The sequence below is a fragment of the Moschus berezovskii genome, chromosome 14, assembly GCF_049115385.1.
Source record: "Moschus berezovskii isolate FMDL1 chromosome 14, NW_MosBer_1.0, whole genome shotgun sequence".
In the NCBI taxonomy this organism is placed as follows: domain Eukaryota; kingdom Metazoa; phylum Chordata; class Mammalia; order Artiodactyla; family Moschidae; genus Moschus; species Moschus berezovskii.
In genome coordinates this window covers 82,994,301-83,020,267 of record NC_142473.1, presented here as the reverse complement: position 1 = coordinate 83,020,267, position 25,967 = coordinate 82,994,301, and the positions used below count along the sequence as shown (strand labels likewise).

At 38.3% G+C, this 25,967-nt stretch overlaps 2 protein-coding genes across 2 annotated transcripts; both read left to right on the top strand.

Annotated features, from left to right (window-relative positions):
* The first annotated feature begins 3,477 nt into the window (after positions 1–3,477).
* Positions 3,478–4,443, top strand: LOC129537476 (olfactory receptor 5M5-like). The gene has a single exon (XM_088843403.1). The coding sequence runs from the start codon at positions 3,478–3,480 to the stop codon at positions 4,441–4,443; it is 966 nt and encodes a 321-aa protein (XP_088699529.1).
* Positions 4,444–16,148: 11,705 nt separating this feature from the next.
* LOC148775683 (olfactory receptor 5M11-like) lies at positions 16,149–17,120 on the top strand. Its single transcript, XM_088843402.1, has one exon. The coding sequence runs from the start codon at positions 16,149–16,151 to the stop codon at positions 17,118–17,120; it is 972 nt and encodes a 323-aa protein (XP_088699528.1).
* Positions 17,121–25,967: the final 8,847 nt, after the last annotated feature.

Genomic DNA, 25,967 nt, shown 5'->3' with positions numbered 1-25,967 from the left:
GTTATGTCCTCAATGGACTTAAGATTATAAAAAGAGTAAAACACTTGTTTATAGTTTAAATGATTTTATGTGAGAAATAATTGAACCCTAGGGAGTTCGTTCCTCTGTGACAATAATGGTATAAACTCCTTAGGTTCTTTACTTCCGTGCTGTCACTGGGAAATCACTCTTCTTTCACAGGTAGGACTAGTTATTATGAAAATAGTTTGGAATCTATAAATAAATATTTTAATAAAAAAATCATGGCCTGAAGCTTATTCTCTTAAAATCGCAAATGTCTTTTTTGACAATTCTTAAATGAATTTTAATAAAATTTCTACATTAATGTAGAAAATAACAGTATGTACTAGAATAAATGCAAAGGAAGAAACAATCTTCACTGAATGTTGCATTAAAGTCATTATTATTCTATAAGCTAGGCAAAGTTTTTTTTAAAGTTATTTTTCTTCTTCTTCTCTTCAATGGAGGTAAAAGAAGAATTAGCTGTGCCTAGATCTTCAGCTAAGTAATTACTGCTTATTGAGTACTTTCTGCTATGACATTGAAAAAAACTGAAAGTGCTAGTCCCTTAGTCACGTTTAACTCTTTGCTACCTCATGGACTGTAACCCACTGGATTCCTCTGTCTATGGAATTGTCCAGGCAAGAATACTGGAGTGGGTAGCCACTCCTTTCTCCAGAGGCTCTTCCCAACTCAGGGATTGAACCCATGTGTCCTGCATTGCAGGCAAATTCTTTAGCATCTGAACCACCAGGGAAACCCCCTTTATGCTATTCAGTTCAGTTCAGTTCAGTCGCTCAGTCGTGTCCGACTCTCCGCGACCCCATGAATCACAGCACGCCAGGCCTCCCTGTCCATCACCAACACCCAGAGTTTACCCAAACTCATGTCCATTGAGTAGGTGATGTCTTCTCCGTTGGTGCCATTTCAGTGGCTGAAATGCTGTAATGTAACTCAAATTCAGGCATCATTTCTAAATACTGGGCTAGGTGTTTTGAACACTTTCCTCATAGAGAGGTAAGTGCAAGATCTCATTAGGTGAAAATTACTACCTTCATTAACACACAGAGGCAAAAAATGAATAGTTTTAAATTCTGGTATTTTTCCACTACTAAAAATATTTATAAATATACTGTGGAGTAACATCTTAATGCAAAAATCAATATATCAAAGGTCACATCATGACAGCCTCAGAGCGAGGGTAATTGTCAAGAGTACAAAGATTGTTATTCCTCAGAGTCATTTCTTACCCTTCTCTCTGAGTTTTTCTTCCCCAATCTTGTAAGATACTGTGTTCTGTTTTTGAAAAGAAAGGTCATGACCATAAAATACTCAGATAAATGATCTGGAATGTTCACTGCTTTCACACTCTCATTTCTGCACAGTGAAAATTGAATGGAGATGTTAATTATTTGGAGTTTTTGTTGATGATTCAATAAATACATATTAAAGACACAATCGTTTCCCTAAAATATATTTACTTATTACAAGAAGAACTGTAATCTTCAGTTCAGTTCACTCTCTCAGTCATGTCCAACTCTTTGCGACCCCATGGACTGCAGCACACCAGGCCTCTCTGTCCATCGTCAACTTCTGGAGTTTACTCAAACTCATGTCCATGGAGTCAGTGATGCCAGCAAACCATCTCATCCTCTGTCATCCCCATCACCTCCTCCCTTCAATCTTTCCCAGAATCAGGGTCTTTTCCAGTGAGTCTGTTCTTCGCATCCAGTGGCCAAAGTAGTGGAGTTTCAGTTTCAGCATCAGCCCTTCCAAAGGATAACTATAATGTTAAGAATTTATAAAAGGAAAACCAAATGATTGTGATCTTAACTGATTTAGATGATTTCTCTTTCATTTTACAACCCTGGTCAATAAGCTCACATATCTCAGGAGGGTAATGAAGTAGTGCAAATGGCAACAAAGCAGGAGTGGTTCATTTACAAAGTGATTTAAATGTGACCCATGTCCATTCTTGGCACTGTAGCTATTAATAAGTATCATTATAACAATGACATGCCTGGTTATGTGCTATTGAAAGAAAGTGTAGATTTTTCTAGCATGGCCTTCATGGTCTCCCTTATCTTGCACAAATGTTGAGAAACACACTTTATGATTTTTACATACTTTCTCAGTTTTATGGGCAATGTAGTTATTATTATAGTGTTATCTTTTACACATTTTAAAGAACTTAGATTTTTATTCTCTGCAAGAATTAGAATGAGGTAGAGTTGCAATAAAATCATTACAGTTTGGGGATGTGTCTGTCAATCATCTTAGAACAATTGTTTCTTCTGAGAGGAATCTTCACATACATTACTTTCTACCGGTAACACATTTAATGCATTATTACTCCCCAAATAGTAAGTTTAATACATTATTTCTCACTCATTTAATAGTTAATATCACCGATACATATGCATGTATAAAAATATACACATATTGATTATGTACTCTATGCTTCCCTGATTTTACACACACACGCACACACACAATACTGGTTTATTTGTGCCCCAGGAACCAACTTTCGCCCTCAATAATTGTCTGTAATATAGAAAGATAAGAATATCCTGAGATGTCTTAAAAGTTAAGTAAGATTTGGTGCAGCAACCCGAGAGGGACAAGAGTAGATAAAATGAGTACACATTGCAAGGTGAGGGACTATTTCTAAAATGACCTTGAGGTTAGGGTGTCAGGTATACAGACACTGGTTCTATAAAGGTATATCTATTCTACTTACTTAAGCCCATTCAGATGTTAAAAAAATGAGTTTCAATTACTGGTTTTTAGACACCACATAAAAATTATACGAAAAACAAGGGATCATAATTTCAAAGAGAAGCAATATTAAACGGAATTATCAGTGGTCAATTCATGCTAATGTTTCATAGAAAAGATAAAAGCTTTTCAACTATGAAATTGAAAATATGATTGCCTTTATGTCAAGATACTGTATTCATTAGATATCAAAAATACATAGTTCATGCTTACTAGCTTATTTCTTTCTTTAAAGTAATTTCTGATGTGGCCTATTTATAAAATCTTTACTGAATTTGTTATATTATTAGTACAGTTCTGTGTTTTGGTCTTTTGGCAATGAGACATCTGGGATCTTAGCTAACTGGGAATCAAACACACACACACTGCATTAGAAGGTGAGGTTTTAACCACTGGATCGCCAGGGTATTCCCCTACGTTATTTCTTTCTTTCTTTTTTTTTGAAGTGAAAGGGATTTTTTTTAATTTATTTTTAAAATTTTTTCATTTTTAATTTATTTTTTATTGGAGGCTAATTATTTTACAATATTACATTGGTTGGCTTTGGCGTACACTGACATGAATGCTTTATGCCACATGTATTTACGAGTTTGAGAGGGATAAGCATCAGATGACATGATGTGAGGGAGGGAGAAAGGACAAAGGACCAACGCGTTTTATCTCCTCTGCTTTAGACACACTGGAGGCTGAACAAACACGATGTCAAAGGGAAACTACACGGAGGTGACTGAGTTTATCCTCCTGGGACTGACAGACCGAGCTGAGCTGCAGCCTGTCCTTTTTGGGGTCTTCCTGGTCATCTACCTGATCACAGTCTTCGGCAATGTGGGCGTGATTTTGTTAATCAGAACCGACTCAAAGCTTCAGACTCCAATGTACGTCTTCCTCGGCCACCTCTCCTTTGTGGACCTCTGTTATGCCACCAATGTCACTCCTCAGATGCTGGTTCATTTCTTATCTGAGAGAAAAACCATTTCCTTCCTTGGTTGCTTTATACAGTTTGACTTTTTCATTTCCCTTGGGATCACGGGTTGCTGTATGTTCACAGAAATGGCCTATGACCGCTACGTGGCCGTCTGCAAACCCTGGTTATATGGCAGCAAAATGTCCCGAGGGGTCTGCCTCTCTCTCGTCGCTACTTCTTATATTTATGGCTTTGCAAACGGCCTTGCCCAGACCATCCTGATGCTCCGCCTCTCCTTCTGTGGACCCAATGAAATCAACCACTTTTACTGTGCGGACCCACCTCTGCTAGTCCTGGCCTGCTCAGATACTTACGGCAAAGAGACTGCCATGTTCACTGTGGCTGGATCTAACCTCACGTGCTCTCTCACCGTCATCCTCACGTCTTACATTTTCATCTTTAGAGCCATTCTGCGCATCCGCTCTGCAGAAGGGAGGTGCAAAGCCTTCTCCACCTGCGGGTCTCACCTGACAGCTGTCACTGTATTTTATGGGACATGGTTTTGCATGTTTCTGAGGCCTCCTTCCGATTCCTCTGTAGAACAGGGGAAAATTATAGCTGCTTTTTCTATTTTTCTGAGTCCTATGCTAAACCCTTTCATCTACAGCCTTCGGAACAAAGATGTTAAAAGAGTAATAAAGAAAGTGATTCAAGAGAAGCTGTTTGTCAAATCAGATACACATTTGGTCATTGGTATGTAATATTCTGTATTCTCTGACAAATTAGAGAGAATAATAAATTAATAAATCACTTTGTCATTGGCTTATTTTTTTATTTTGTAATTCACTCATGAGAATTGAAAGAATTCATCAGGTGATATTTCACTGTATTTAAAATGAATATCACATAGAAATTCAAAGACCAGACCAGACACCCTTTTTATTGCTCTGTAAAATTAATAAAGACCAGATAATTCTACCCACAATATTCATAACAGTAAAAAGTTATAAAAGTCAGAATTTCCAAATGTTGCTAAGGCAATGACAATTTGTTAGATATGGGAAGCTTAATAATTTCCAAACTATTTTTCAAAGTTTGTCAACCATATTATGAGGAAAAGTTTTGTTTGTTTGTTTTTTCCTTTATGTGCATTATACATCAGTTAAAATCTTTGAGTATCTTAAGTTAGTTCTCTAAGAAATATATTTAGGTATTAGTACTGACCTATTTGCAGAGAAGGAAATGGCAATCCACTCCAGTATTCTTGTTGGAGAATCCCATAGCCAGAAGACCCTGGTTAGCCCTGGTCCATGGTGGCACAAAATGTTAGACATGACTGGGCAACTAAAACACACACACTGGTCTATTTAGGCTTCCCTGTGGCTCAGATGGTAAAGAATTTGCTGCAAAGCAGGAGACCTGGGTTCGATCTCTGAGTTGGAAAGTTCCCCGAGAGGAGGGCATGGCAACCCACTCCAGTATTCTTCACTGGAGAATCCCCTTGAACAGAGGAGCCTGGTGGGCTACAGTCCATGGGGTCACAAAAGTCGGACATGACTAAGCAACTTAACCACATAGTGGAATCCTCATTTGTAAAACTTTTGACAAAAATCTCCTTTAATCAGTAAGTCTACTTTGTAATGAAAAAGCAGAAGGATCTTAGAATATTTTAATTCTAGTTACATTCTGCTTTAGCATATGTGACATCATTTGGTAGTATATACTTAATTATTCACCTTAACTTTTACTTAAAAATTAACATTATTATTATTATATATGAATGTAATCATAATTATATTAAATGTTTATTTAATATCAATATTCCTTTAACTTTAGTGAACTTTGTCAGTGAATATATCACTGTTCTCTTTCCTCCAACACTTCAGGTTTAGTTTTCTTCTGCGCATTATATACCCTTATATTAGCTTATTTCAGTGAGAATTTGTGTGTGACTACATTTCCTTTTGTATTTTTCTGAGAATTTCTTGCTTTAATTTTAATTCTAAAGAATGTATTTGGATATAAATGTAGATACACAAATACTTTATTTTGAACTGAAAAATATTCCAATATCTGTCTTCAATTAGTCTTAGTAGTATGATGGTTGCACTATCAGATAATTTGTACTTCTCTGTAGGTAAAATATTGTATTTTTATGACTTGCTAATTTTCAGTTTCAACATTTGTTTTTGTTGGGTTTAGTTATATTTATCTTCCTACATTTTCATTGCCTCCTGGGCTGGTCTTTCCAAGTCATATACTCTTAGTATATTGGAGAAGGCAATGGCAAGCCACTCCAGTACTCTTGCCTAGAAAATCCCATGGATGGAGGAGCCTGGTAGGCTGCAGTCCATGGGGTCGCTAAGGGTCAGACACGACTGAACGACTTCACTTTCACTTTTCACTTTCACACATTGGAGAAGGAAATGGCAACCCACTCCAGTGTTCCTGCCTGGAGAATCCCAGGGAGGGGGGAGCCTGGTGGGCTTCCGTCTATGGGGTCACACAGAGTCAGACACGACTGAAGTGACTTAGCAGCAGCAACAACTCTTAGTATATGCTCTCAAAATATCATCTAACTTTAGATGAGAGAACTTTTCACAAGTGTAATTTTAACATTTTTGTGATTGATTTAGTTTATTTCATCCCCAGGATCATCACCTTCAAGCTGACTAGGTCCATGTTGCCTTTGTTCACTAATTTACAGCCAGTAAATATTCCAAAACCTAGACTACAGGTGGTTCAGTAAATATCACTTGATTTAATAAACTGTCATTATGCCTTTTGCATTATAATTGAGTAATTCAAGCTCTACTCTCTTCAACTTCCCAATGATTTTCACTGGGAACTTCCCATGATTTTCACTTTCAGTGAAAGAAGTTTGCGCAGTCGTGTCCTACTCTTTGTGATCCCATGGATTGTATCCTACTGGTCTCCTGCATTGCAGGCAGATTCTTTACCAACAGAGCCACTAAGATGTCCTCTAATTGTTAATAATTTAAAGCCAGATCTTACAACTGCAATGCTTCACCCTCCCACCATAAAGAAGACATGCTTTAAGAACACAAATATCTTTTGACTTTCTCTTAGACTCTCTTCATTAAGCATATGGTGACAAATAGAATGCTCTCCCTGGATATTTGTTAGTTATGTGGATGAAGAAATTAATGGATAAATGAATGCTACAATATCCAGTTCAGTTCAGTTCAGTCGCTCAGTCGTGTCCGACTCTTTGAGACCCCATGAACTGCAGCATGCCAGAACTCCCTATCCATCACCAACTTCCAGAGTCTACCCAAACCCATGTCTGTTGAGTTGGTGATGCCATCCAACCATCTCATCCTCTGTCGTCCGCTTCTCCTGCCCTCAACCATTCCCAGCATCAGGGTCTTTCCAAGTGAGTCAGTTCTTTGCATTAGGTGGCCAATGTATTGGAGTTTCAGCTTAAACATCAGTCCTTCCAATGAACACCCAGGACTTATCTCCTTTAGGATGGACTGGTTGGATCTCTTCACAGTCAAAGGGACTCTCAAGAGTCTTCTCCAACACCACAGTTCAAAAGCGTCAATTCTTCTGTGCTTAGCTTTCTTTATAGTCCAACTCTCACACCTATATGTGACTACTGGAGAAACCAGAGCTTTGACTATATAGACCTTTGTTGACAAAGTAATGTCTCTGCTTTTTAATATGCTGTCTAGGTTAGTCACAACTTTGCTTCCAAGAAGTAAACGAATTTTAATTTCATGGCTCCAATAACCATCTGCAGTGATTTTGGGGTCAAAAAAAAAAAATAAAGTCAGTCACTATTTCCCCATCTATTTGCCATAAAGTGATGGGACCGGATGCTATGATCTTATGTTTTTGAATGTTAAGCTTTTAAGCCAACTTTTTCACTCTCCTCTTTCACTTTTATCAAGAGACTCTATAGTTCTTCACTTTCTGCAATAAGGGTGGTTCTATCTGCATATCTGAGGTTATTGATATTTCTCCCAGCAATCTTGATTCCAGCTTGTGCTTCCTCCAGCCCAGCATTCCTCATGATGTACTCTGCATATAATTTAAATAAGCAGGGTGATAATATACAGCCTTGACGTATTCCTTTTCCTATTTGGAACCAGTCTGTTGTTCCATGTCCAGTTCTAACTGTTGCTTCCTGACCTACATACTGGTTTCTCAAGAGGCAGGTCAGGTGGTCTGGGATTCCCATCTCTTTCAGAATTTTCCACAGTTTATTGTGATCCACACAGTCAAAGGCTTTGGCATAGTCAATAAAGCAGAAATAGATGTTTTTCTGGAACTCTCTTGCTTTTTCCATGATCCAGCGGATGTTGGCAATTTGATCTCTGGTGCCTCTGCCTTTTCTAAAACCAGCTTGAACATCTGGGAGCTCACGGTTCACATATTGTTGAAGCCTGGCTTGGAGAATTTTGAGCATGACTTTACTAGCATGTGAGCTGAGTGAAACTGTGTGGTAGTTTGAACATTCTTGGCATTACCTTTCTTAGGGAGTGGAATGAAAACTGACCTTTTCCAGTCCTGTGGCCACTGCTGAGTTTTCTAAATTTGCTGGCATATTGAGTACAGAACTTTCACAGCATCATCTTTCAGGATTTGAAATAGCTCAACTGGAATCCATCACCTCCACTAGCTTTGTTCGTAGTGATGCTTCCTAAGGCCCAATTGACTTCACATTCCAGGATGTCTGATTCTAGGTGAGTGTGAGTGATCACACCATTTTGGTTATCTGGGTCATGAAGATCTTTTTGTACAGTTGTCCTGTGTATTCTTGCCACCTTTTCTTAATATCTTCTGCTTCTGTTAGGTCCATACCATTTCTGTCCTTTATTGAGCCCATCTTTGCCTGAAATGTTCCCTTGGTATCTCTAATTTTCTTCAAGCGATCTCTAGTCTTTCCCATTCTATTGTTTTCCTCTATTTCTTTGCATTGATCACTGAGGAAGACTTTCTTATCTCTCCTTGCTATTCTTTGGAACTCTGCATTCAAATGGGTATTATCTTTCCTTTTCTCCTTTGCTTTTAGCTTCCCTTCTTTTCACAGCTATTTGTAAGGCCTCCTCAGACAGTCATTTGTTGTTTTTTTTTTCTTTTTACATTTCTTTTTCTTGGGGATGTTCTTGATTTTTATCTGCTGTACAGTGTCACAAACCTCCAGAGGATATGCAATATTATGTAAACGTGTCACATTTCTTTCTAAACTGTTTGATATTTTTTAAAAAAGTTATCTATTAGTCTGTTTGAATCCCAGCCTCACAATTCATTAGTTATCTCTCCCAGAGAAATTAATTAACCTCTACTAACCTCAGTTTCCAATCTAAAAAATGAAGACATTAGTACTAATGGCCCATGGCTTTGTGAGGATTAATTAAGCTAATATGTGTAAAGCGATAAGCTTAATGCTGGCATATACTAAATATTCAGTGTGTCTGATCTATATAAAGCTACTCCAATTCCATTGTCTTTCCAAAACTTTTTAAACAAGAGAGTCCCATATCATCTCCCTACAGAGTTTCAGTTTCTAGGGATAAAGATATGTCTTCAATGAATGCAAAATTACCTGAGAGAGAAAAGCTGAGATCTGTTGTTCAGTCACTGAATTAAATGCACACTTAAATTACTCAGCACACATTTGCCCTTCAATTGTTATCTCCAGGGACCTTAATAGCTGTGAGCATCACATCCCTCAAAAATGTTCGCAGTCTAGTGGTGGCAACAGAAATACAGTAGACAATGAAAGCAGTAAGTTAGCCAAGGATAGGGCAGAGTGGTAATATAATGCAGCATGGAGGTTAGTGGATTCAAGGGAATAGATCGATCAAGATCTATAGATCTATTAGAGCCTGGAGAACTACGGACGTGGATTCGCAACATTGTACTGGAGGCAGTGATCAAAACCATCCCCAAGAAGAAACACAAAAAGGTAAAATGGTTGTCTGAGGAGGCCTTACAAATAGCTGAGAAAGAAGAGAAGTGAAAAGCAAAGGAGAAAAGGAAAGATATATCCATCTGAATACAGAGTTCCGAAGAATAGAAAGGAAAGATAATAAAGCAACTTCAAGTGATCAGTGCAAAGAAATAGAGGAAAACAATAGAACAGGAAAGACTAGAAGCTCTTCAAGAAAATTGGAGATATCAAGGGAGCAGTTCAGGCAAATACGGGCTCAATTTGGGAGAATGGCATTGAAACATGTACATTATCATCTGTGAAACAAATTGCCAGTCCAGGTTTGATGCATGATACAGGATGCTCGGGGCTGGTGCACTGGGATGACCCAGAGGGATGGGATGGGGAGGCAGAGGGAGGGGGTTCAAGATGGGGAACACATGCACACCCGGGGCAGATTCATATCAAAGTATGGCAAAACCAATACAATATTGTAAAGTAATTAGCTTCCAATTAAAATAAATAAATTTTTTAAAAAATTAAAAATAAATTCTTAAAGCCCCCCCCCCCCAAAAAGAAACTGAAACAAGAATTTTAAAAAAAGGTTAGAGAAGGAAAGAGGACAGACTGTGACTTCAGGTTGAGGAAGGGCAGCTTCCCTCCCCACAATTGCAAAAGTGGTTTTGAAAGTATCTTTGGCATTAATTTCTCATTTAAATACTTTCTTCTCTGCAATCACCCACTTTCTATTTTTTTTTTTTTTAGTTTTCTAATTTCATTGAAGCTTTCAATGGTTAAGTCAAAGATCTCTCTCAGCAAATGTCACATCGCACTTGAAAATATGTGGGTTATTTTCAAATATATTTTGATATCAATTTCTAACATAATTCTCCAGTGATAAGAAAACAGACTCTGTATGGTTTCAATACCTTCAGACCCTGAACATTTTGTACCTTCTTTTATGTCCCAGGATATGTTCCAGTGTCTCTTAGTTTATAGTCTGTGGGAACTTGAATAAAATTTGTATCTTGGCTATCGTTTTTCCCGTGGTCATGTATGGATGTGAGAGTTGGACTGTGAAGAAAGCTGATCGGCGAAGAATTGATGCTTTTGAACTGTGGTGCTGGAGAAGACTCTTGAGAGTCCCTTGGACTGCAAGGAGATCCAACCAGTCCATTCTGAAGGAGATCAATCCTGGGTGTTCATTGGAAGAACTGATGCTAAAGCTGAAATTCCCAATACTTTGGCCACCTCATGCGACGAGTTGATTCACTGGAAAAGAGCCTGATGCTAGGAGGGATTGGGGATGGGAGGAGATGGGGACGACAGAGAATGAGATGGCTGGATGGCATCACCGACTCGATGGACATGAGCTTGAGTGAACTCCGGGGGTTGGTGATGGACAGGGAGGCCTGGCGTGCTGTGATTCATGGGGTCGCAAAGAGTCGGACACGACTGAGCGACTGGACTGAACTGAACTGATTGTGTGAAAATTGTATAAATTTTAATTATGTTGAATTGGTTCATGGTGTTTTCAGGTCTACTATATCCTTCTATGTCCCTATATATTAATTTTATTAATTTTTTAGAGTTTTATATTAAAACTCCAACTAAAAATCCGTTTTCTATACTTAAAAATAATTGTGAAATACAGTGGCACTTTATGTCACTTCATTCTGTATTCCCCAAGTCTCCTGCAGATGTGTTACCACACTTTTGTAATTTAAAAATAAAAAAAGAAAGAAAAAGAAAAACTAGGCAGTTGGGTACAGGAAGGCAGAAATTCAAAACCTACCCTGCCACTGTCTAGCCATGTGGTGTAGGGTTTACTTTTCCTTTAGTGGAGGGTCTGATTCTTTAGCTGAAATGACAGGAGGGACTCCCTACCTCCAAGTGTCATTCTGAAGCATCAATTAAATTGCCTGTGGGAAAGTGCTCCACGCATAAGAAGTGCTCAGTAAGGTAACTGCCAAATACCTCGTCCATTTCACAGTCCTGCTCATGCCTAATCTTGCCCAGGGTATGTACGTCTATTAGGAAGGACATTGCTAAGAGCCCTGGATTTTAGGGGAAGAGGAAGTTTCACTATAAAAGAAAAAGAAAAACATAAACTAAGACCATCTTCAAAATGTGAAAATGAAATCATTGCTTGCCTTCCACATAACTCTCAGGGCAAATAATGAATTAGAAAATATGAAAAAATATGTCTGAAACATACGATTAGCTCTTTGATCCCTCTGTGTTACAGTGAATCCCCAAAGGGCTGATTCCTAATGACACACTTGTTTCTGCTGCTGCTAAATACTTCTGAGATTTGCTATAAGAATAGGCTCCTACCTCCCAAATCCTGCTAGAAATGCATCAATGGTATGCAGCTTAGAGAGGCATCAGTGAACTTTCCTAAGCAGACGTTGAGAAAATAGGTTCATATCCAAACCAGAAGTAAGTCTTTGTATGTCTTATTTTCAAGTCAAGGAGATTGTCGTAAAATCTCAAGCAGGTCCACCAACTTTTACACTGTTTCTCAAAATATGCGCATCAAACCTTCATGTTTCCGTTGCTGTTGTTCAGGCTCCTGGTCGTGTCCGACTCTGTGCCACTCCGTGGATTGCAGTGCACTGGGTTTCACTGTCCTTCACTGTCTCCTGGAGTTTGCTCACACTCGTGTTCACTGAGTCCGTGATGCTATTCCGCCGTCTCTGCTGTTGCCCGCTTCTCCTCCTGTCCTCACTCTCGAGCTCTAGCCCACTGAGCTGGGTTCCTGTCCAGGGTGATCTCACCAGGGCTGAATTCCTGCTTTCTGGATTCTGTCTCCTTCCTTTCTTTCTTCCTTCCATCTCTTTTTGCAGAAGAGAGGATACTCTCCTGCTCCATATACCCTATTGTCAGTTCTGCTGGCCTGAGTGCTGTAGGGATGGCTGATTTCATGTACATATAACCAATGCAGTTGATAGGGCTCTGTTTTCAGAAACCTTACAGATTAAATATAATGTTCTTCCTCACTGTCTTGAAATCCTTAATTATTTTTGAACAAGGATGTTGCATATTTTCTCTGTTGCTGGATTGTGTCTATTGCGTAGATTGTCCTAGTTACCCAGGTTGAATGATTTGTAGCTTTATACTGCCCTTGAATTGCTCCTTTGCTGTCTCTTCCTCCATCAGAGAGATGCTCTCCTTGGCTGTGAGGGAGTAAACCCACAAGTCCTGTTCGGAAGATGCTCACCTGTCATTCTAGGCTAACAAAGGTAGCCAGGTCAGCTGTGATTTTCTTTCTTATGCCCCACAGATGTTTTCGTATCTCTCCACTCTCGTCGGGGTATGCCTGGATTCACAGGCCACTGAGACTGTGAATCAAGACCGTTTCAGATCCCAGAAGCCATCACTATGTGGCGTATAATAAACAAGAACTTCTGCGATAGTGGAGTGTCCCTTCAGTCTAATTTCCTGCTGTGTATTAATAAACCTGAAATCTCTACACTCTGATCTTTTTCTTTCTAGCATTTTCTCTTCCAGTGACTACTACCTATTCTCTGTCTGGGATTCTTGGGTGCTGAAGAACATGAAAAATCTCCTAAGCCACCTTGTTGCTGGAATATAAGCAGATAACCTGATTTCACTTATTTATTGCCAGACACTTCTTACAGGAAAGCTGAAATAAACCACCAATTAACTTATTTTTCTCCAGTGAATGTTGTGATATCTTGATAAAATCTCATAGGCAGAGATAAATCAGTCTCTCAATGAAGTGAAACATTTGTGCTTTAGTGGAGGTATCAGCTCTGACTTTCTGCATTCCTCTGTACGAATTCTGTACATGCACATGTAGGCCTCATCTCAGTTCAGTTGTTCGGTCGTGTTTGACTCTTTCTGATGCCATGAACTGCAGCAGCCAGGCTTCCCTGTCCATCACTAACTCCCAGGGTTTACTCAAACTCATGTCCATTGAGTCGGTGATGCCATCTAACCATCTCATCCTCTGCCGTCCCCTTCTCCTCCCACTTTCAATGTTTTCCAGAATCAGGGTCTTTTCCGATGAGTCAGCTCTTCGCATCAGGTGGCCAAAGTATTGCAGTTTCAGCTTCAACATCAGTCCTTCCAATGAACACCCAGGCCTGATCTCCTTTAGGATGGACTGGTTGGATCTCCTTGCAGTCCAAGGGACTCTCAAGAGTCTTCTCCAGCACCACAGTTCAAAAGCATCAATTCTTTAAGACTCAGCTTTCTTTAGAGTCCAACTCTCACATCCATACATGACTACTGGAAAAACCACAGCTTTGACTAGACGGACCTTTGTTGACAAAGTAATGTCTCTGCTTTTTTAAATGCTGTCTAGGTTGGTCATGACTTTCCTTCCAAGGAGCAAGCATCTTTTAATTTCATGGCTGCAGTCAGCATCTGCAGTGATTTTGAAGCCCCCAAAAATAAAGTCTGTCGCTGTTTCCATTCTTTCCCCATCTATTAGCCATGAAGTGATGGGACCTGATGCCATGATCTTAGTTTTCTGAATGTTGAGTTTAAAGGCAACTTTTTCACTCTCCTCTTTCACTTTCATCAAGAGGCTCTTTAGTTCCTCTTCACTTTCTGCCATAAGGATGGTGTCATCTGCGTATATGAGGTTATTGATATTTCTCCCGGCAATCTTGATTCCAGCTCGTGCTTCCTCCAGCCCGGCGTTCCTCAGGATGTACTGTGTATACAAGTTAAACAAGCAGGGTACAATGCACAGCCCTGGTGTACTCCTTTCGCGATTTGGAACCAGTGTGTCGTTCCACGTCCAGCTCACACAGACCTGCAGGTTCCCAAACGTACACACATGGTGTCTTTGCTCTGGTCCTCGTCCTTGCTCGAATATTCTCCTTTGACTTGCCTGATTGGTTTTTCTTTCTCTTTCAACTTGTTATTTAAAAAGTCGCTTTAACATGAGTTCCTTGTTAATGTTGCCGTTTAAAATTTAAACAGCCTTTCCTCCATTTTCTTTCTTTTCCTCCATGCCAGAGTCATTTGAAACATTATTGATTTATTGTGGCATTATCTTTCTGTGTCCCCTAGAAAGTGAATGCCAGAAAGGCAGCTATTTTGAAGCTTTGGTTCATTTTTCCATCTACAGTGCATAAATACATAATGTATTAATTACCAATAAATACTTTTTGGACTACTTTGTGATGTCCGTAAAGATTTTAGAGTGAAAGAAAACAGATATTATTATTCCCATTTAAAATAAGGAAATGAAGTGCTTCTGGGTAAGAATTATTATCTATTATCAGTAACTACTATTAGCATATTCCATATATTAAGTATTTAATATACAATGGAAGGGACATATAGGTACAAAAGTGCTTTTTAAACTGTATTTCTAAATCATAACTACAGTAAGTCTTAGTCATTCATTTGGAAATGAGACAAGAATTGGGCAAGTTTAGAACAAATGAAGTGTGAAAGAAAAACATAAAAGCATGTGGGGAGTCAAACGAGGGGGCTCAGCACTTATTTAAAGTGAAGAAGAGCTAATAAGCTACAAACTGTCACATGTCTAGACAGATGGAGTCATGTTTAATAACTTAAATACTGTTGATGCCAAGCTTGTCTCTTTTCTTTATGAAAACACTCTGTCATTGCTGTCGACCATCCTCAAAATACTATGTGAGAATTCATTTCATCTAACAATTCTTTGTTCATTGATTTGTCATGTGTTTATAGGACTCTGGTGACTATGCCTTTGTGTTTTGTTTTGTAATTACATTTTTACAGTGTGATTCTGGGAACATCTGTGTTAGGATCATCAGGATAAATGTTAAGTGTGAGATCCCACTGTCCCATGTGATTTTCTGGCACAGATGTTCTGTAGATTATCTTGACTAACAAGCTTTTTGGAGCAATTGTTTTGTCAAACAGTTTATAAGCCCTGTTTCTCCTATGAAAGATATAACACTGTGAATCGTTCTGTGGGGATTCAGAAATAAATAAAAGATTGCAAATTGTTTGGTATTTCATGCTCACGCTATTTTTTTTCTTTTCTTTTTTAAAGTAGTATATAAATATGCCCTTAGAAATCACAGAACAGTAATGAAGAATAATTTACTCTGCCCTTTAAGAACCAACAAATAAGTATGAAGTGGATCCATTTTAGTGATGTAATGTGCTAAAGAAAAAATGAGAGGATATAGGATGTGTGAGAAGTATAAAGGGATTAACTCAATTTTATGTATGATGGGAGGGGAGTGAAAGGACAGCCTTGAAGCTGGGCTGTAAAGATATGTAGAATGCAGAGCATAAACAGGGCAGAGAGACTGGGAATGTGCAGTTCACTTATGCCCATGGACACAGATGTAAGCATCATCATCTTTAGGTGCAGATGTAGGAACAAGGTAGGTAAGAGATGGAAATAGAACAATGTAATAGTTCCATATTAAAGAAGCTGAAACAATGGCCTAGTGGAAGCAAAACATCAGCTTACCATAGTATTCATTTTGAATGATCTGGAGGTACAGATAAACATCATTTCAATAGTCCGTAATAAAAAGTGTACCTTCACATCTATGATTCCATCTGTTTCAAGTGCAGGAAATGCCCCTCACCAATGACACCGTGCTAAGAGAATTCATTCTCCTGGGGCTTACGGATCGCCCAGAGCTCCAGCCTCTCCTCTTTGCACTGTTTCTGGTCATTTACCTTGTCACCCTCCTAGGCAACCTGGGCATGATGGTTTTAATCAGACTGGACTCTCGCCTCCACACACCCATGTACTTCTTCCTGACTCATTTATCCTTTGTAGACTTGTGCTATATCTCTACTGCAGCACCACCGATGCTGACTAACCTATTATCACAGAAGAAGACCATCAGCTTTGCTGGCTGCTTTGTACAATGTTACCTTTTCATAGCACTTCTCCTCACTGAGTTTTACATGCTGGCAGCAATGGCCTATGACCGTTACGTGGCTATATGCAACCCTCTGCACTACAGTGTGAAGATGTCCAGGTGCGTCTGCATAAGCTTGGCCACATTCCCTTATGTCTATGGCTTCTCAGATGGACTCTTCCAGGCCATCCTGACCTTCCACTTGACCTTCTGTAGATCCAACATCATCAACCATTTCTACTGTGCTGACCCGCCACTCATTAAGCTTTCTTGCTCTGATACTTATGTCAAAGAGCATGCCATGTTGACATCAGCAGGCTTCAACCTCTCCAGCTCCCTCATTATCATCCTGATTTCTTATGCCTTAATTCTCACTGCAATCTTCAGGATCAAGTCAGCAGAAGGAAGGCGCAAGGCATTCTCCACCTGCGGTTCCCACATGATGGCTGTAGGGCTATTTTATGGGACACTCTTCTGCATGTATGTAAGACCACCAACAGACAAGACAGTGGAAGAATCCAAGATAATAGCTGTTTTCTACACCTTTGTAAGTCCAGTACTTAATCCATTGATCTACAGTCTGAGGAACAAAGATGTAAAACAAGCACTGAAGAGAGTCCTCGGAAGAATAGTCACTAAGATGGCCATGCCTCAATTTCCAATAAACTGTAGCTCTTAATCTTTGGCTTAAATGTCTTTACATTTATAAGACCTGTTTTCATATTCTTCGTGTCTGTGTTTCAATTGTTCTTCGGACTGAGAGTAAATAAGCTGTACTTAGTCTAGACTGCCTCTTGATGAAAGTGAAAAAGGAGAGTGTAAAGGTTGGCTTGAAGCTCAACATTCAGAAAACAAAGATCATGGCATCTGGTCCCATCACTTCATGGGAAATAGATGGAAAAACTGTGGAAACAGTGTCAGACTTTATTTTTTTGGGCTCCAAAATCACTGCAGATGCTGATTGCAGCCATGAAATTAAAAGACACTTGCTCCTTGGAAGGAAAGTGATGACCAACCTTGATAATATATTAAAAAGCAGAGACATTACTTTGCCAAGAAAGGTCCGTCTAGTCAAGGCTATGGTTTTTCCCGTGGTCATGTATGGATGTGAGAGTTGGACTGTGAAGAAAGCTGATGGCCGAAGAATTGATGCTTTTGAACTGTGGTGTTGGAGAAGACTCTTGAGAGTCCCTTGTTCTGCAAGGAGATCCAACCAGTCCATTCTAAGGGAGATCGATCCTGGGTGTTCATTGGAAGGACTGATGCTAAAGTTGAAACTGCAATACTTTGGCCACCTCATGCGATGAGTTGACTCACTGGAAAAGACTCTGATGCTGGGAAAGGTTGGGGGCGGGAGGAGAAGGGGACGACGGAGAATGAGATGGCTGGATGGCATCACCAACTCTGTGGACATGAGTTTGAGTGAACTCCGGGAGTTGGTGCTGGACAGGGAGGCCTGGCGTGCTGTGATTCATGGGGTCGCGGAGAGTCGGACACGACTGAGCGACTGAACTGAACTGAACTGAAGTCTAGACTGCTGTCCTTTAATATGTTTACCTGGGTTGGCAGTAGTAACATTTCCTTGGGTATTATTAGAAATGAAGCATAGAATTTTCTGCACCTCAGATCAACTATTTCAAAACTGCTTTTAGAATCAAATTTTAGGTACTTTGAAGTCGTTACATTTTGAGGAACCCCTCTCTGAAAATTCCTGCTAGGTATTCCCTGGAGCACTGGCATGCTCTCACTGCTTATACAGTAAACAGGATACACATGCTCTGAGCTCAGTTCTTTGAATTTATTCTCTTTTTCTCACCGTCTATCTTGAGGGGCTAAGAATCCTTAAGAAGACCAACCTTCTGCACTCTTCCCCGAACTTACTAAGTAACACTGTGAACTCTGGGTCACGATAGTGTTTTTCTGGTTCTTATGAATGCACTTGTTTGATGGTCAGTCTGGAAGGAGAAGAGAGAAGAATATATTCATCATTCTTTTCCCAGACAGCTGTTTGTGGATCTGATTTGAGGTCTCTGATCTGTAGGGACCTACTTTCTCCCTCAAATCTGCAAGTGTGAATACACATACTCAAGTCGAGAGAAAGAAAAAACGCTTTTTGTGTCATTGATCTGAAAAATTTAGATTACTTGGGGCTACCTTTCACTTTCTTTTCTAGATATTATTAACAAAAATTTGAAATATTGATTTGAGTCTTGTTTCTTTTCTTATATAAAAGCTTTATATAATTCACATATGTATTGCTTGAGTTGAAAGTCATTCACTTTGCTATATTTTATCCCTGAGTTTGCAATATATTCTTTTTTTTTTCTGTGCCTTTGTTAACTTGTGCACTATTTAGATGACAGTGTTTAATCAGCATATATTTGGGATATAAAGATATATTTCTTTATCACGTGTTTTTAATTTATCGCTGTTGTCAGAGATGATATATCTTATGATTTTAACTTTGAAAATGTATCAGGACTATGTTTATCCAGCTTTATTGTATGTATTTGACATTACATATTGTATAAGCTTATGATGTGATATTGTAAATATTTTGATATATTGTATTACAAAATGATCATCATAATAATATTAACTGTCACATCTATCACCTCACAAAAGTACAATTTTTTGTTGTTATTGTTTGGTGGTGAAAACCTTTAACATCTACTCTCCTAGCACTTTCACAGATACATCATGTAGTTAAGTGTTGTCATTATACTGTATATTAGATTCCCAGAAATTGTCTTACAGCTGGAAGCTTGTTCCTTTGGCCAACTTCTTCCCATTTCCCTAACCTCCAGGTCCTGATAATCATAGTTCCATTCTATACTTCTGTGAGTCCAATGTTGCAGACTCCACAAAGAGATCAGAGTATTTAATTATTTTTGTTCTGTTTGTTTGACTTGTTACCCTTAATGTAATATCCTCAAGGATCATTCATGTTGTAGCAAATGGCAGTCACCCTCTTTTATTTTGACTAAATAATACTCCATTGTATATGTCTTCATATATATATATATATATATATATATATATTTATATGATATAAACCATAGTAAGAGCTTTGATTTCAATATATCCTTCGGATGATATATTCTACTGAAAGATTCACCTGTCTCCAGATTTTCCAGTTAGACTAAGAACTACTTAAGCACATGGTTTATACCGTTTTTATCTTTGTATGTCTTGAATAAGATAATAATTGAATACTTGGTAAATTGGAAGAAAATGCAGTCATGGTATCTTCACCTTTATCCTGTATATTTTCTTTTGTGGTCAAATAAATAACATTGCTAAATTACATGCTCACCAGGTTTCCATAAAATATTACTTTCCAACATTGGATCTCACACTTTGCACTGACTTTATTACAACTCATTATGATATCTTGTCTGAGTGATTTTCCTCCCTGTGTCTTATAATTTAATCACTTTATTCTGGATATGAAAGTCTTTTTAACAAGCATTCACTCAATAGTAATTTAGGGGAAAGCACTTACAAAAACACCATTCAGATTGAAATGATAACACAGAAACATCATAGTGTATGCATTACGTAACCATTTTATATCTTTATTAATTGTTTTATTGACCCAATTGAAAAAAAGTGGTGATCCATAATGCAAAAATCTCTTGATAATCCAAAGCCATCAGTTCAAAAATTACTACAAAATGATGCAATTTCATGGTGAAAATGTCAAGACTCTAATGAGTATAAATCCATATAAATTAATATTTCTCAGGAGATTTCTCTTGCAATAACATTGCAATTATTTCTTCAGAGTGTGCTGAAAAATGCTTTAGGGATAAAAGCTGCAGATTATAAGGTGGGTATAAATCAGTCTCAGCAGACTCATCGCTTGGGCTGCTAGTATCTCTGAGAGAGCCTCCCCTTGGGTCAGGTAGGAATGAAAATTCTGACCTCTGTACCCGCACTATCTCTGTTTCAGTTTTGGATCTTCAGTAGGAGTCAGATGACAACAAGAGCAGTTTTGAGTCACTGTGTACATATTCCTTATTTAGATTGGTCTGTGTTTACACTCATCATTACACAAATACCATTAGTTTCATTCATTCAGTAATTTAACAGACACTGAGTAACCATATTACAGTGAGGACTTGACAATCATATAAACCTCTTTAGAATAACATCTGTTGAAAGAATATCCCACCCCGCCCCCCAAAAAAACACTGTATGAAGTTATTTAAAAGAGAGACAGATTCAACAGGAATTATACTCATTCTAGCAAAAAATAAAACTCATTTAAAATTATTTAGACACAGTCTGATATTGAATAGATGAGGTCTCTGAAGTCCATGAGAGAAAGTCATCAATGGCAAGATAACAAAATTATTTTCTAAATGAAGACTCAAGAGAGATTTACTGATATAGCATTGGGTAGTAGGAAACCACTGTGTGTACTCTAATCAGATAATGCACCTTGTCCTTACATTTGTGAGGTATTGGACTGGAAAGACAAAGGAGGGAGAAGCGCTGGAGTTTATTATGGCCCAGCAGACAAGGGCGGCTCTCCTTGGGAAATTTGTACTCATTTGAGATGCGTGAGTCCATCAACTACATGACTTATCTGTCTTCTTCATTTACTATCTTAAAATATCATCACTTGCCAATCTATTCTTAGAGACTTATCTATGTCTTTACGACCAGTTGAGATACTTTCTAGACTGAAGCTGAATTTCAGCAACTCTTACTTCCATTTTCTGCTGTCCTTTTCTTGGCTTCAGTATACCCTATTCTCCTACTCATTTCATCTTAAAGGACCACAAAATTGTAGCCTTGGGCACTTAAAATTTTTAGCAAAAGTTGACAACCATTCAAAATTATTTTAAATGGACCCGGAAGGGGGCAAATTTTACTCCTATAAACATTTCAGTGAGTAGTATTCCAGGTAACAGTGTCACGTGAAGAGGTGACCTTTGTACTTTCACTGATTGATATTTTTGTTGTGGTGGTTTGCTTTTCTTGGTGAGGGAGAAGAGGAAATTCTTGGAATTCCAAGATACTACCAAATATTTACTATGTTTATCAATTTACCATAAATGGCACTTGTGGTTTTTGGATCAATAAATCCTACTAAATTGTAAGTAAAGCTTTTTTTCTTACATCTGTACATAGCAAAGTATAAATATATATGGATATCAATATCCTTGTGAATCAAATTCATTAGGACAAACAAATCTATATTTTCTCTGTTACCTAGCTTATTCTGGTTTGTTCCAATCCAGAGGAAAGCAGTTTCACATTGTTGAGCCAGTGAAACCTAATGTGTAGTTTTATTTCTGTAATAAAAGTAACCTAGACTTTCAAAATATGGTTACTGCCTACCTTGACCACTAATGACCCAGAATTTCAAACTGGGCATTAAAAGAAAAAAAAAAAAAGGATATAAATGTCCCATGAGAAAACCATTTTTAGAAGGATGTCTAGTTCCTTGACTTACTGAAGTTTACTTAATGTTTGTGTGTGATATTTCTCCAACAGAGAGCAAAATATTCATGGTTATTTTAAAACTAGTTCAGCAATGTCTCCAATAATTTTTCTCCAAACTTTAAACTTTTTATTTCGTATTGAGGTATAGCTGATACAATAATTTAATGCAAATTACTTAGTATTCCATATCAGAAAAGGAGTTAAAAATGAAAGAGTTGTGGTGGGTAAATTTAGTTACCCCTGTGATAAGTATCAAATAAACAGTGTTTCTAACCAGAGGAAATACTGGGTACAGTAAAAATTAAACGGAAAGCTATCAAAGGTCATTTTCATAGCCATTGGACATGAGTCTTTGACATATCTCAAGCTCTATAAGCATTTGCTTATGGAAACAGAACTAATCTTGAATTGAATTTCTATTAAAAGTTCAGATATTTTCAGTGGATAAAAAAGGCTTTAGCTCTAAAGCAACAACTGAATTTATCAAAAATCTTTAATGTTATTTTTCTTTGTATGATGCACGTTTAAGTTTTCAAAGAATTTTTAACTGAGAATTATGTTTTCCAGTTACTATAGGCCGTTAAAGTGTGAGTGAAACAAAAAATGTAATTAGGGCACTCTTGATAATAGCGTGTGTCATGGGTGGCAAAATAGAGGTGAAAAAGAGAGAGGAGGAGAAACTCAGGCAGACATGGTTTTAAAAAGATCTTAATATTACAAATTCCAACACAGATAATTTAAAATGTGTGGAATGATTGGAGAGAATGGAATTGTAGCATGTATATTATCATAAGTGACCAGTCCAGGTTCGACGCATAAATTTTCCTCTGTTCATTTCTTTGCATTTGTGCTTTTTTAATAAAATTCTTTTTTAGATATAAAAAAAAATAAAAAAAATAAAATGTGTGAAAATTATAAATACTTGAAAGCACTTAAAATATTTGCTTTCATGGTAGTCGTACTGCACAGGCTTAGCTGCCCCGCAGCGCGTGGGAGCGTCCTGCCAGGGATCAAACCCATCTCCACTGTGTTGCCAGGCAGGTTCTTTACCACTGAGCCACAGGGAAGCCCTGCTGCGTAGTTTTGAAAATAGTAATATAAAAATCTCAGGTTATAGCAAACAATGTTTATCTCTGCCCCATTCAGTTCAGTTCAGTCGCTCAGTCGTGTCCGACTGTTTGCCCTGCCCCGTTATCCTCGTTATTAATACATCTTCTTTGTATCAGTTGCAGGATTTTTCTAAAGGTAAAATAAAATAGAAAAGCATAATTGCTTCGTAAAATTGAAGCAACCATGTGCATGGGAGGAAGTACTCCTATCGAAATATAGTCTTTTTTTTTCCCCTAAATTGTGGAGTGTGCTCATTGAACCCATTTAAAGGAAAAAGTAGGAAGTAGTCAGATTAAATTCTCTCTTTATTTATATATATATATATTGCATTTATTTATTTTAATTGGAGGCTAATTACTTTACATTATTTTTAGTGTAGCATGCCAGTCTTCTCTGTCCATCCCTAGCTCCGAGTTTGCTCAAACTCATGTCCATTGAGTCGGTGATGCCATTCAGCCATCTCATCCTCTGTTGCCCCCTTCTCCTCTTGTCTTCAATTTTTCCCAGTATATGGATCTTTTCCATTGAGTCAGCTCTTTGCATCAGGTGGCAAAAGTGTTGGAGCTTCAGCTTCAGCATCAGTCCTTCCAATGAATATTCAGGACTGATTCCTTTTAGGATGGACTGATTTGATCTCCTTGCTGCCCAAAGGACTCTCAAGAGTTTCCAGCACAGTGGTTCAAAAGTGTCAGTTCTTCAGAGCTCAGCCTTCTTTATGGTCCAACTCTCACATCCATGCATGATTACTGTAAAACCATAGCTTTGTCTATAGGAACCTTTGTTGAATTTTTGTCTTTATTAGTTGTTAAATGTAATACAGTGACCAAACAGGTGCTAGTATTTAGGGCGTAAGTGTAGAGATTTAAAGATTAGATAAGTATCTTTATGTCATTGAAATGGAAGCTTTGTATATTCTAAATGAATATTTTCCAAATGGACTCGTCATTCTGGTGAGTGAAAGAATTAGTCGCTCAGATGTGCCTGACTCTGTGCTCCATTGATTGTGTCGTCCATGGGATTTCCAGGCAAGAATACTGGAGTGGGTTGCCATTTCATACTCCAGGAGATCTTCCCCACCCAGGGACTGAACCCAGGTCTACCTATAATGCAAGCGGATTCTGTACCAGTAAGCCAGAGAAGCCCAAGTGCTTTGGAAAGAGCACTCCTGTTATTTACATAAATTCTGGTTCTCTAATTATTGTATTTTCCTCCCAAAGATCGATAGATTTAAGCCCTGCAAGTTATTTGTTTGACAAATTAACAGAAAATGTTGGATCTAATCCATCTCCATAATTTGGGTAGAACACATACATTTGGGAAAAATTCAAAGATTTGTTACCTTGTAGCTTTCAAGGGTATTCACCCTTCTTTGCCTGTTATGGGGACTTTCAGTTTATTTGACCGTTTGCCAATAGAATAAAAACATTTTATTTAAAATGTTTTCTTTTGTACTATAAAAAATCCATCCTTGTAGAAAATTCATCCTTGGAAATATACCTGTGGGTCTATTTGATTTCTCTTGAAAGCCTTTTGTCTCTGCATGTTCATTCTATCTGAAAGTACTCTTTACTCTTGTGCTTGTAGAAAATACTTAGCTTTCCTTCAAGCTCTTGTTAAATGTTATTATTCTTTGATCCATATACTGATTCTAGAACACAATGAATTACTCCATTCAAATCTTTATTATTGAACTAATCACTTCTAATGTTATTTTTCTCTTCTTTTATCTCCTTTACCATGAAGACACAAAACAGATCTTTTGAGGCAAGCACTGTTACCATTTACCTTTATTTCCCTGGCAAAGTGACTCACATACATGTAGGATTGACTGCTATTTGTATACAAAAATTACCTGATTATAGTGACTAACTCATATGCCATCTTGGAAGTATCACAAAATTAAAGTAGATAACTTCTGAGGGTACTTCAGTCAACCTCTAGGAACAACTTAGATACTGTAAACATAGTCAATATATTGTTATCTGCATTTCAATAGATCAAGCACACAGATTTCTTTTGTTATGCTCTGGTTAAGAACAGGTTTAAAATTCAGATTATTTGCCAATACTGTATTTTGCAAGTTTTACATAAAAAACAATAAATTCTAATATCTTTTTAAATTTGGAAGCTCTTAAGATCTTAGCTCTTAAGACTTCTCTGGTGGCTCAGATAGTAAAGTGTCTACCTACAATGTGGGAGACCTGTGTTCAGTCCCTGGGTCAGGAAGATCCTCTGGAGAAGGAAATGGCAACCCACTCCAGTAGTCTTGCTTGGAAAATCCCATGGATGGAGGAGCATGGTAGGCTACAGTCCATGGGGTCACAAAGAGTCAGACATGATTGAGCGACTTCACTTCACTTAAGATCTTAGAGGGTTCAGTTGATAAATAATCTGTCTGCAGTGTCAGAGACTCAGGGTCAATCTCTGAGTCAGAAACACCCCCTGGAGAAGGGAATGGCAACCCCCTCCAGTATTCTTGCCCGGAGAATTCCATGGCAGAGGAGGATGGTGGGCTACAGTCCTTGGGGTTGCAAAGAGTGACACAACTGAGAGATTAACACACACACACACAAGATCTTAGAACACACAACTTGGAATGACCAGTTAACATTAGACCATCCTGAGTGGCTACTGACCATTTATCTTGGGAACCACCACCTCGTTCACTTAAGTTCATTCTTATAATCACTCTGACGGGCTTCCCAGGTGGCACAAGTGGTAAAGAACCCACCTGCCAATGCAGGAAATGTAGCAGACAGAGGTTCCGTCCTTGGGTCAGGAAGATCCCCTGGAGGAGGGCATGGCAACACACTCCAGTATTCTGGACTGGAATATTCCATGGCCGAGGAGCCTGCTGGGCTGTAGTCCATGGGGTCTGACTCACAAAGAGCCGGCTATGACTAAAGCAGCTGGGCACACAGGCACACACTCACCCTTCTGATCGAAATGGCTCCCACAG